The following is a 12185-nucleotide window of genomic DNA, read 5'->3' as shown; positions in this document are numbered from 1 at the left end:
TGTAAAAACCCAGAAGAAGCACATTACTTAATCCAAACACGTCTTTCCAGAGTCGATATTTATGTTGCATGGCCTATCTGGGGTTTGGAAGCATTTCAATGTATTAGCCTTGCAGTGCCCTTGGTTCATGGTGTTATTTTTTATATGGGTCTTCTTGGGAATCGTAACAAATAATGAGTCTTTATACCCTTCTGTGCGGCTGGCAGCTAAACTATCCCAAATCATGTCAGAGCTAAGACTAAACAGCCTGAAGACTCAGTTTAGTCTAAATAAAACAAGACCAGCTCTTACTTTGAATAGTATATCATTCATTGACTGGACCAACAGTTGTAACTGTGATATACAATTCTATCGCATTTAGTAAAATCATTATACCTTCTTAGTTACATACATTACCCAAAGTATTACACTGAGTACATCTAACTTTCCTCCTATAGTACCAGACCATCAATTTGATGTAAAATGTGACTTCATTAGACCTTGACTACATGATGTTTTTAATTCCAAATTAGTTATTCTGAATTAAATTATTCAGAATGAAAGTGTTCTGCTTCATGTTTACATGGAAATAGTAATTCCGGATAGAGGTTTACATGGAAAACAGGTTTATTCTGCTTTATTTAAGGATTGGACCAACACATTGTCACTCCCAACTCAGAAAATATCGATGTTGGCGTCACATAGTGGCAAATTGCCTTATTTCAAGATAGATTGTGGCTTTATAATTGTTTTTATTACACTTCTAGTGAGAAATTTAACACAAGCACTGATTTATTTAGTTCCCGGATCTTTTGTGTGCATTCATTTGGCACAGTCTGTTTTGGAGTTTAGTTGCGTTGTATGTTGTGTTCCATTTTGTGTCTGTTCACTCACCCTTTGTGTGTTTTTCAGGTGTCTTTAAAGCTGATATCCGGAGTTTCTGAGAAATCTATGTTTATGTTTGGTTCGTTTGAAATACAAAAAAATACCTAACTAGTCTTTTACTATGGTCTACTGCCGGTGGTCGTTCATATACATTAATGTACATAAGTCCCTCCTTCGTCCTATAGACCCCTATACAAATGGAGACGATCGCAGAGTGCACCCAGCCAATAGGTTTTGACTTCCTGTTTTTGAGACCGTCACGAAAACAAGGCCGCACGGCACAACAGCAAACAGGTAAATATGATTTTGGCTCTTACCTGACCCATAGACCTATATTAATGCGACCCTATTGCTACCTTGTTATGTTCCGCGATGCGCGGGCTGTGAAGTAGAGGCGTGGCTTCTGGTGGATTGGGAGAGTGGGAGGAAGTGAGGCTGTTTAGGGCGGGACATCGAGACGTTTCTCAGAAACTCCGGATATCAGTTTTAAGCTACTGTGTTTGATCGTCTGAGTCACCTAAGCTTTAGTATATGAATGTGGAAGCGAGGCTCCCCATTCACAATTTTAAGGATTGGAGTGTTAACGGATGGTGCCTCCTGGCCTCTCAGCCTGCCCTTCCTCCCTCTCACCTAACACCTGATTCAAATCAGTAATCAGGTGGAGAGGGAGGAGGATCTGTATAAAATGGCTGGATCACATGAAGGGAGGCGACACTAGGTCTCTTCTTTTCTCCCGTCCAGTTTCTGTCAAATATTTGTTATTAAGTCACTAAACCATTTCTCCCCTTTGACTGAAACTGACCACTGTATATTGGAAATTGCCTTCAAGGACTACAGTTTAATACATTTTTCCAATTTCTGTGATATAATGGACCAAAGTTTATTGTTATATCACATTCTAACCTCTTTAGAAAGATAAGGAGATTAAAGGCTTCACCTGTTAGTGGTTATAAGGCGATGTGAGATTGATTGCTAGCGTTTCCGTACCTGCTGTGCTTCATTAGCTTGCTGAGGCTTCCTGCTGTACACTGTAGAACTTGTCTGGGGCCTGATTGTCACAGACATCCTTTCTGGACACAGAACTGCTGTTCAGACACATGCTAGCCAATGATAAAAAGCAGCATCAGCAGCAGTGGCAGAGACGGCAAGAAGGTGGCAGTGATGGAGCAGGGAGACAAGAGCAGTCAAGGAGGGAAATCAATGCACATTAATACACACTTGTGCAAATGATGCATGCAGTCAGTGTGTGTTTGTAGTGGAGCAGATCTGCTATGTGACAATCAGTTGTTGCAAAGAGTATTAAGTTATTTAGTTACCTACAGTAAATAACTTAATCTATAAGCAGCTCAAAACAAGATGGGTCATTCCATTACCGATTGTGAAAAACTAATAAACAACAAAATCAATATTTGCAAGTGGTGAAATAGTCTGGAAGTTGGGGTCCAACATAAAAATGAAGCACAAAGAAAATTTGTTTTACATCCTAAGAAAGAGTAAACTTTATACTACAAATTAAAACAGAGATTAGATTGTTTTCTTACATTCACACATGCAGTTATTGGCCAATTAAAATATTTTTTAAAAAGTATTTTTTGGATTTCAAAAGACTGTTTATGTAAATTTGTTACTGTATTCTATGATCCCTATGTTTTTTGTTTTTTTTTTGTGTCCTGTATGTAATCTTTTTATATATTGTTTTGTGTCTTGCCATGTCTTATTGTTAAGTGTAACATTTTATTACATCAGCCTGTCTAGGGACAGCAGATGGAAATTAGCCATTGGCTACAATCTGGCATATTTACATTTTTTTTGAATGTTCATTAATATGTATTGTCCCTACTTAAATAAAGAAATTAAATAACTCAAAGCTGATAAAATGACAGGGAGAGGCGTATTCATGAGATATTGGAAGCTGAAAATGGTGGAAAAATAAGGACCCCCCATCACTTAAATTGGCCATATCTCAAAAATTATTCATCTGATCAAACTTAAAATCCACAGTGTGCCTAGTAAATAACCACGGAACAATTGGTAAAATATTTCTGAATTTTTTTTTTTAGACCGAAGTGCATGGGCCACTCGTGAAATGACATGGAATGACCCATATGTGAAACAAATTCCTTCACGTTTTCCATTCAGTGAGTTTCTCAGCGACAGCAGTAATGCACTTGTAAAACATCCCCAGAGAGCAGTGACACAAGCGTGAAATGCATGTGTGTACAGGCTTACCTGTTGTCATTGATATCTGTGGTGTTTCCTGGAGACAGAAAGAGTGCATGAGGACGCAGGCATGTGCACAGTGTGAAGGTTGGTGGTGGAGTTTAAGTCTAGCGTGTCAAAGTGAAGAAGTGCAGTTTGCAGCAAACACAAGAGGGTGTAACTAAAGCATGCTCGAGAAACTGAAGATAGATGGTTTTGGGGTGAGCAGCTGCATAATCGACTTAATCACACAATCACACAACGTTTCACAGATGAACGAGTGAGCGTCATACTAATCTGGAAACGGCATCAGGAAAACAAGCTTTTTCACTCTGGGTATGAACAGTTTTATTTAAAACCAAGTCAAAGTTTGACTTCAATCTATTAAAGTTAGAAAACTAAATAAAGACATCATCACTCTGTCTTTGCACTCCATGTAATGTCATTACCTAAAGTTTTCATAGTGTGTGAACTTTTTAATCAACGTTTTTTGACGTAAATATTAAGTATGTTTGTTGGATTGTGTGCACAAATAGGATCCGTACAATGTACAATTCATGCACTAAAAGTGTGTATACACGTAAATGTTCATCCACAATAGAAAAGTCAAGTACAACTTTGCAATTATACATTTGTGAATTTCAGTTGAATTTGTTGATTTTCAAGAGTAAGGTCACTGATTTTTTATTTCTTTAATTATGTGTTGAGTAAAGATCTGCAATGTAAATACCGTGCATGCGTCCTCATCGCAACAGGAAAGCTCTGAATTTCAATTATTTATTTATTTTAAATGAATCTGCAGAAAGAAAATCCACAAATACAATTTTCAAAGTATATTAGTAAAATTGCACAATTTCTTCGCATTTGTGCACAAATATTTAGGCATAATCAAAGAAAGAATTATAAACAACTGGGGATGGGATGCACAAAAGCCCTGAGGAGAGAAGCTCCAGACTTATTATCGTTCGGATTTTAAGGGCCCAAATTATACCATGGGATTGTGATGGGACCGATGACCTATATCTAAGCACGCTCTTCACTCACCAGCCATTAAGAATGGCACTAAATTCCACTGAGACTATTAAATGTACCGTAAATGAGATCAAGATCTGGAAAATGAACTAGTGATGACAGGATGTAAAAAAAAAAAAAAAACCCTGTGTGGAATACGAGCATATCAAACACTAATAAAGATAATATCACACTATCTATTATACCAATATGTTGGCATAATAGGAAACAATCTAAGACACTCGTAAAAATATGGGGGCGTTTTTCCCCAATGATTGCGTTCATACACTTCTTTATGACCTCATTGTTTATGTGTGAAGGGTGCTCACCGTTTTCTGAGTCGAGTATCTCTGAAGTGCTCTCGTCGGCGTGGTTCGCTGCTTCAGCTGGAAACCTACAAAAAAAAAAAAAAGCACAGGCGGATGCTCATGTCAACACAGCTGCAGAGATCTGTGGCTTCATCACAATATTTATTTCAGCCTTCAAAATATATCTTTAACTCAATCATGAAAAACGTGCACCACCATTTGCATTGGAAACATGTAAAACACTGTTCAGGCCTGTCTCAAACAGAAAAACAACCTTCATTTTTGTCCCATGCTTTGATGGACCACCTTAATATATATTTAAAAAGTTAATAGAAACTGTTAACAAATATATATATATATATATTGTTATAATAAATAGAGTGCCTGTAACAGTGTAACATATCGAAAATACATGTACTGTGGGAAAAAGATAAATTTTATAAATAACCAACTCTGACCAAATGGTGCTTTTTCTAATCATTTGGTTAAAAGGAAAATAAGTAGCAATTGTAATAAAAAGTAGTGATTGCACATAATAGTTGCAGATAATAAGGATTACCTTTAGTTAAGTATATTTATTAGGGGTGTTGAAAAATTATTATTATTCATTTAACCAGGAAAGTTTTTTTCCACTGCAGGAGACATTGTAATTATGCATCCGTCCAATAACTGTATGTACACACGTGTTGTTCTGAATGTCGTTGTTGTGTGAGTCGTTCTTCTGGCAGTTGAGCCGCTGTGTGATCACGTTTTGGTTGGAGTCGTCCTCAGGTAACCTGGGCTCATCATTCTCAGTCGGTGAGTCTGGGGAAATCGGGGAAGGTTGATCGGTGTCGTCTTTGCCGTCTAAGAGAACATCAGTGCAGGAGGTAACTGGGAGCTGGTTGTAGCCTCTCACAAACAGGGGGCTAATGGGGGAGCACAGTGGGATGTGGCCAGGACGCACTGGCTTAGCTGTGAGCAAAGAAAGACAAAACACATATACAAAAAAACAGAAAGTATTTATTATGGCTGAAGAATTGTGTTTATGAATTGAATCTACTTTGCACAGTGGGATATTTATGAAGGGCTTTATTCTCCTATGTGCGTAAGTCCAAAAAGCCACACAGTGGCGCTGTTTTCGGCTGTACGCTATCCCCCTCTGTACTTAAATGGTAAATGGACTTGATTTATATAGCGCTTTATCACCACACTGAAGTAGTCTCAAAGTGCTTTACATATCGGCTCATTCACCCAATCACTCTCACATTCACACACCAGTGGGACAGGACTGCCATGCAAGGCGCTAGTCAACCACTGGGAGCAACTTAGGGTTCAGTGTCTTGCCCAAGGACACTTCGACACATAGTCAGGTACTGGGATCGAACCCCCAACCTCTCGATCAGAAGACAACCCTCTACCACCTGAGCCACGGTCGCCCTGTAAAGTGCTCAAATGTTAAACATCTTAAATAACGGTAACTGTTTTTTTTTTTATTTCTAACTTTTAAAAAGTGCTTCATTATCACAATGCATCACTACATTTGCTCTTTTTTATTTTAAGGAAAGCAGCCCAGTACATAAATACAGTGCGGCAAAATAAAAGGATTTGGCAGCAAACGATTGTGCAAGTTGTCCCACTTAAAAAGATGAGAGAGGTCTGTAAATTTTATCATAGGAACACTTCAACTGTGGGAGACACAATGTGAAAAAAAAATTCAGGAAATCAAATTGTATGATTTTTTTTTTTTTTTTTTTTTTTTTGTAAATTCTTGCATAAAATAAGTATTTGGCACCTACAAACAACTCAGCATTTGGGCTCTCACAGACTTTTTGAAGGTCTTCTATCCTCCACTCGTTACCAGTATTAATGGCACCTGTTTGAACTCGTCATCTGTATAAAAGACACCTGTCCACACTTTAAACTGTCAGACTCCAACCTCCACTATGGCCAAGACCAGAGAGCTGTTTATGCATTTCACTGAAGTAAACCTGTGTTTGCACTGCTTTCGTTTTCTAAAAAATATGATCGAAATTGTGGCTGGAAATGTTACCAGGACTGTTTAGCTGCATGTCAATAGACAAATACATGTCCAATGATCTGGGGAAGGAAAGAAATAACGTGATGACAGAAGAAAAAAAATAGAAAGAGGGATGATAAATGTGTTCCGTGGAGAAATCACAGCAGGGACATGAATGAGATGGCTGCACCAGGCAGAAAGCGTTTTCTCACAGTGTACTATATGTCACTGTGATGGAGGTGCCATGCAACTATCACACAGCTGTGTATTTACATGCAGAAACTAGTGCTGTGAAATGAACGTTTTACGATGACAATTTTGAAATATGTTCTTTATTACTAGCACCAAAACTCAAAATCAATGAATAAAAATATTCTTCAAGGAAGCAATTACTGCTTGAATGAGCAGCGCACAATAACAAAGAACAGATGGACATAATAAATAATTGATAGAAAATGAATGCTACACAGTTATAACAAAAGACAAATTACCACAGAAAAATGAGTCATGCAGTATACTAGGCTTGGGCGGTATCCAAATTTTTATACCGTTATACCGCCTCCCTATTTACTGCGGTATACGGTACTACTGTGACTGATTAAAAATATGAAGTAAGGCTCCAGGGTGCGTTCACACCAAACACGACTCTGTGTCTGTCTGTCTGTCTGTCTGTCTACGGAGCCGAGTGACAGCGGAGAGGACTGATCGCTTCTATTCCTTCTCACTCCGGCTGTAAGTTTACGCTTATCATTAACAGTGCCGCTTTTATGGTTTAAAAGATCAACTTACGGTGTTACTAAAGGATGAGTTCACTCAGAATGTAGGATTGTTCAAATAGTTAAAGCTGCAGTTCGTAGAATCCTCTCTCCGCTCCGTTTTTAAACCGAAACCGAAACTGAACCTCCCTTACCGGTATATTTTAGGAACACTCTTCGTGACTTTTTTCTCAATATAGACTAGTGACAAATGTATGGACTTTATCTTGTGTTACTGGAGATTTTCTGCTGTTTTAGAGACTCTGATATTAATGTACGTATCACTCTGTAGTTATACCGTGCCCAACAGCTGCTGCTGTCATCAAATAAGCACACACGGAGGGGGCTGTGATCCCTGCTTCCTGCCGCTCTGAGCGAACCATTACTGTGCTTCCAGACTATAGAATTAATTTTGAATAATCTTGAATAAGCTTTTCTTGGTTTACACGTGTCTGTTCTCACTTAGTGACTGAAAACCTGCGAGAAAAGGTGCGTTTTTAAAAGTGATTTGACCACAGGCAGAGACTGAGCGTTTCTAATCTCTGGCGGCAACACGTTCAACAGCTTAGGGGCAGCAACAGAAGAAGCATGGTCCCCACAAAGCTTCCTTTTAGTTTTTGGGACCACAAGCTACAGCTGATCTGCTGACCTGAGAGCATGAGAAGGGGCATAGGGGCATAAAAGGTTGGAGAAGTAGGAGAGGGACAAGCCATTCAAGCATTTAAAAGTAAATAGAATAACTTTAAATTCAACTCTATATCGTACAGGCAGCCAATGAAGGGAAGTTAAAAAGTCGCGAAAATGCATTTTCAATCAAACCAGCATAAAGGCCGTTACAATAGTTGAGTCGCAACAAAGGCACAAAACCACAGTTTTCAAATGAGGCAAGTTGTCTTAAGTGGAAGAAATCGAAAATCTACAAATCTACATTTGACAACACTAGAAATATGTTTTCCAAATTTAAGATCAGGATCCATTTTCACACCCAAATTTGACATGACTGGCTCCTCAAATTATGACAAAAAGCTTAAGTCAACAGGAGCAGTGTGACTGACAACACTGGGGCCAAAAATCATGACTTGTGTTTTATTTTGTTTAAGATTAAAAAAATTCAATGACATCCAAGGGAGCATATAGAGGGAAAACAGCAAAGGTTCGATAATAGATCCTTGTGGTATCCCACATGACAATGGGGCAGAGGAGGAAACATATTCACCAAGACCAACAGAGAAGGATCTCCCAGTCAAATATGACCTGAACCAGTCCGGAGGTGAACCACGAATACAGTGCTCTAACCAAGAGAGGAGGATCCCATGGTGCTGTGAACACTTTTAAAACCAGACTGAAACGTTTCTGAAATATATGTTCCTCTAAAAATGATTTCAGTTGAGTAAAAACGATTTTCTCCAGAACTTTTGAGATAATGGGGAGCTTGGAGATATGCCTGAAGTTTGATAGTGTTGAAGAATCAAGTCCAGGTTTTTTAAGCAAGGGATACGCCACTGCATGTTTAAAATGTACAGTGACAACACTGGTTGACAAGCTGCTGTTTAAAATTGACTGAACAGCAAGTGCTATAGTATCATAAACCTCCTTAAAAAGACAAGGAGACAGTGGATCATCTGGAGAACCTGCAGCCTACAACTGAGCTGCAACATTTTTTAATTGTGGGATTAAAATCATCAAAAACAAAATAACAAGGGGCATGCACTGGAGGATCAAGAGACGGAGGCATAGTTTGTGCCCTCACAGTTTCAACTTTGTTGAGGAAAAATACAAGAAACTTTTCACATGTTTCTGATGAGTACTCTAAACACATCGGTTGAGGAACAAAAGCACACTAGGATATTTCCAGTCTCACCCAAGGACGGTACACTTGGCGCCACAACCGAGTTCTAAAGAGCCTTGCGGCCGCCTTGGAGGGCAAACGATCTGCCATCAACTCCCTACCACTACCAATTTCCAACCCCCCAACTGCCTTTGTCAGTGAAGGGGTGAAAGCAACCAGGAGCAGCTCTGCACCATCAGAGAGAGGCCAGCTGTGCTTAGCAGGTGACTGGGCAATGCTGGTAGATACAGTATTGGCCAACAACTGGTGTTTCCTACAGAGATCGCCACCACCACCTTAAGACGTGATCTGGTGCTGTGGTTCCATCACCAAGCTCACCGTATCTTGGGAGGATTCCGTAGATGAGGCATATCAGCGAAAACACCTGCGCTATGCCGAATTAGCTGCAGAAGCACAAAATCGCGGCTGAAATACAGAAGTCCGCCCAGTGGAGGTTGGATGCAGAGGGTTTGTGGCAAAATCTACCACCAAACTACCCAGAGACCTGGGAGTCAGGGGCCAGAGCCAGAGCGCAGCCATCAAAGCTGTGTCGTAGTCAGCAGAGAGAAGCAGCCAGTGGCTCTGGCTGAAGAGGAACGATACCTCTTGGACCCCCAAATAGCGGGCTGGGGTATGCGGTCGGCTCAGGGGGCAGGGTGCCCATGCCGTGCGTGGGCCTGGGATGCAAGCTATGGGCTGATCGCCCTGTGGCTGGCCGCCTCTGGGGAGGGTGTATAGTGAATGGCCGAAACACCCTATGATCTGGAGGAACACTACTGGTGATGCATCCTAGGCCCTTGCTTGCCGTGGAGGGGATGTGTCCTATTCCCTGGGTCGGGCCCTTTCATCAACTTTTGTACGTGCTAGCATAAAAAAGATATTAACATCTTGTCCTGTGTTTTGGAATCGATGGCAATTATTTGCAACAACATCAGAGAAATGCATTGTTTTTAACTCTTTTACAATTTTTTGATAATGGCACCAGTTTTCTTTTAGAATTTGGAGTGACACTTCAAGTTTATCCTTTTTCCATTTACGCTCAGCTCGTCCGCATTCACCTTTGGCAGTGCGAGTGCTCTCATTTAACAAGGGCTCTGGAGTAGGCTTAGACGACCTGATTTTAACTGGAGCTACGAACTCTAGCACAGTCTGGCAGACTGTATGAAAACTAGAGGAAAGTGCCTCAGTATCAGCGCAAGTCGATTGGTCCAGATTGACAGTAAAAGTTGCAGCAAACTGAGCGGCAGTGGAAGGGTTAAGAACCCGACAGTGGCGCACTAGAGCGCACGGTTTGGCCATTGTGCAAGGCAATTTAATGTAAAAGATAACAGGCATATGGTCAGAGAACAAAGCATCAAGTATGTCAAGATTCTCGACAAACAGACCAAAAGTTAAAACAAGATCCAGTGTGTGCCCACATTCCTGTGTAGGGCCAGACACACGCTGCACCAAATCAAGAGTCAACAAGGTTTTAAAAAGTCCTTTGACAATGGCTTTTTAGGGCACCAGACGTGAATGTTGAAATCTCCAAATAATAGTTTATCATATTTTGACATTACGTCAGCAAGGAAGTTGGAAAAGTCATTGATGAAATCCTTATTGAATTTAGGAGGTCTGTAAACGACTGCACACAGGATAAAAACGGGGCGAGACCATTCAAAGACACAAATTTCAAAACTTGCATATGACGAGTTGATAAAAGTTCAGAGAACACACTGGACTCACCAACGTTTATCCAGGTCTCAGTCACGCATAGAAAACTCAATCCATGGGACGTAAAGAAGTCCTTCACAATAAAGGTTTTATTCTCAAGCATTCACCGCAGCGATCCTGATACTAGCATTTGGAGCTGAAGAGTTAGAAGGAGCACTAGCCACCTGGACAAGTGACCGAAGATTACGGTGATCCACTGCCCATCTGAGTACGCACGAGGACGGTAGGTGACGACACACGGGTTTGTCTTCCAAGTCGACAACAGAAATGAGGCAGAGGGCGAATGGATCCAAAATCCGCGGAGGAGAGCGTGCCAGGCTAGCTTTTAGCTTTACCAGCCTGCCACTGCTTCTTCCTCAGCGCCACGGCGCCTTCTGCGCGAAGGTGGAGCCGGGGTACGGAACAGGTCAGATGGGACTCCACATGAGAATGGGGCTTGGGAAGTAATTTGCCCATCCTGCTGAAAGTTCAAAGTAGGTGGTTGCCAATCGCAAATCCAGAAGTGTCTGACGATCATAAACCATCCATCCATCCATCCATCTTCTCCCGCTTAGCCGTTTCCGGGTCGCAGGGGCAGCATCCTCAGTAGGGAGGCCTAGACTTCCCTCTCCCCGGCCACTTACTCCATCTCTTCCGGGGGGACCCCGAGACGTTCCCAGGCCAGCCGAGAGACATAGTCTCTCCAGCGTGTCCTGGGTCTTCCCCGGGGCATCCTTCCGGAGGGACGTGTCCTGAACGCCTCACTAGGGAGGCGTGAGTTTCCTACGGAGGAAACTCATTTCGGCCGCTTGTACCCGTGATCTTGTTCTTTCGGTCATGACCCAAAGTTCATGACCCTCCTCTCCAGTACCCCTGAATAGACCTTACCGGGGAGGAGTGTGATCCCTCTATAATTGAAACACACCCTCCGGTCCCCCTTCTTAAAAAGGGGGACCGGAGGCACTGCCCCCGATGTCCAAGCGATGTTGCAGAGTCGTGTCAGCCATGACAGCCCCACAACATCCAGGGCCTTGAGGATCTCCGGGCGGATCTCATCCACCCCCGGTGCCCTGCCACCGAGGAGCTTTTTAACCACCTCGGTGATCATAAACCAATACTGATGAAACATTAAAATATAAAATAAGATAAAGCCGGCCTTAAGTCATTCGTATACTTTCTACCGCTGTAAAGCTCATATCCAGAATAGGGGTCATTCCATGTTATTTCAAGAAATTTTCAGGACCCCACGCACTTCGGCCTCAAAAAATTCCAAAAATTATACAAGTTTTTCCTTAATAATTCCATCGGCACACTGTAAATTTTTAGTTTAAATGGATGAATACTTTTTGAGATATTGACAATTTAGTGAGAGGGGTTTATGTATGGATTTTAGTGCGTCCTCATTTTTCTTCCATTTTCAGCTTCCAATATCTAAAAAGTTAAACCATATAGGGAATTGAAATATACTAATACAGCTCTACCTACTTTCTCAAAATATACAAAATTCCTATACATCCTATCTGGTGGAC

At 41.2% G+C, this 12185-nt stretch overlaps 1 protein-coding gene across 3 annotated transcripts in view; it reads right to left on the bottom strand.

Annotated features, from left to right (window-relative positions):
- kif5ab (kinesin family member 5A, b) overlaps positions 1-12185 on the bottom strand; it is a 110768-nt gene that overhangs the window by 24531 nt on the left and 74052 nt on the right. The window contains exons 25-28 of one of the 3 annotated variants that reach the window (XR_003674090.1): positions 5066-5336; positions 4404-4468; positions 3094-3121; positions 1852-1934 (exon numbers count right to left, since the gene is read on the bottom strand). Coding sequence is in view for 2 of the 3 variants with exons in the window: in XM_028446918.1 (XP_028302719.1) it covers positions 1865-1964; positions 3094-3121; positions 4404-4468; positions 5066-5336 (464 nt within the window). In the remaining variant the exon portion in view is untranslated. Of the gene's footprint in view, positions 1-1851; positions 1965-3093; positions 3122-4403; positions 4469-5065; positions 5337-12185 lie in introns of all 3 variants that reach the window. The other 2 variants (XM_028446917.1, XM_028446918.1) reach the window with 2 other exon arrangements.

This window comes from Gouania willdenowi, chromosome 5 (assembly GCF_900634775.1).
Source record: "Gouania willdenowi chromosome 5, fGouWil2.1, whole genome shotgun sequence".
Classification (NCBI taxonomy): Eukaryota; Metazoa; Chordata; class Actinopteri; order Blenniiformes; family Gobiesocidae; genus Gouania; species Gouania willdenowi.
The sequence above is the reverse complement of the archived record's forward strand: the minus strand, read 5'-3'. Positions and strand labels throughout refer to the sequence as shown.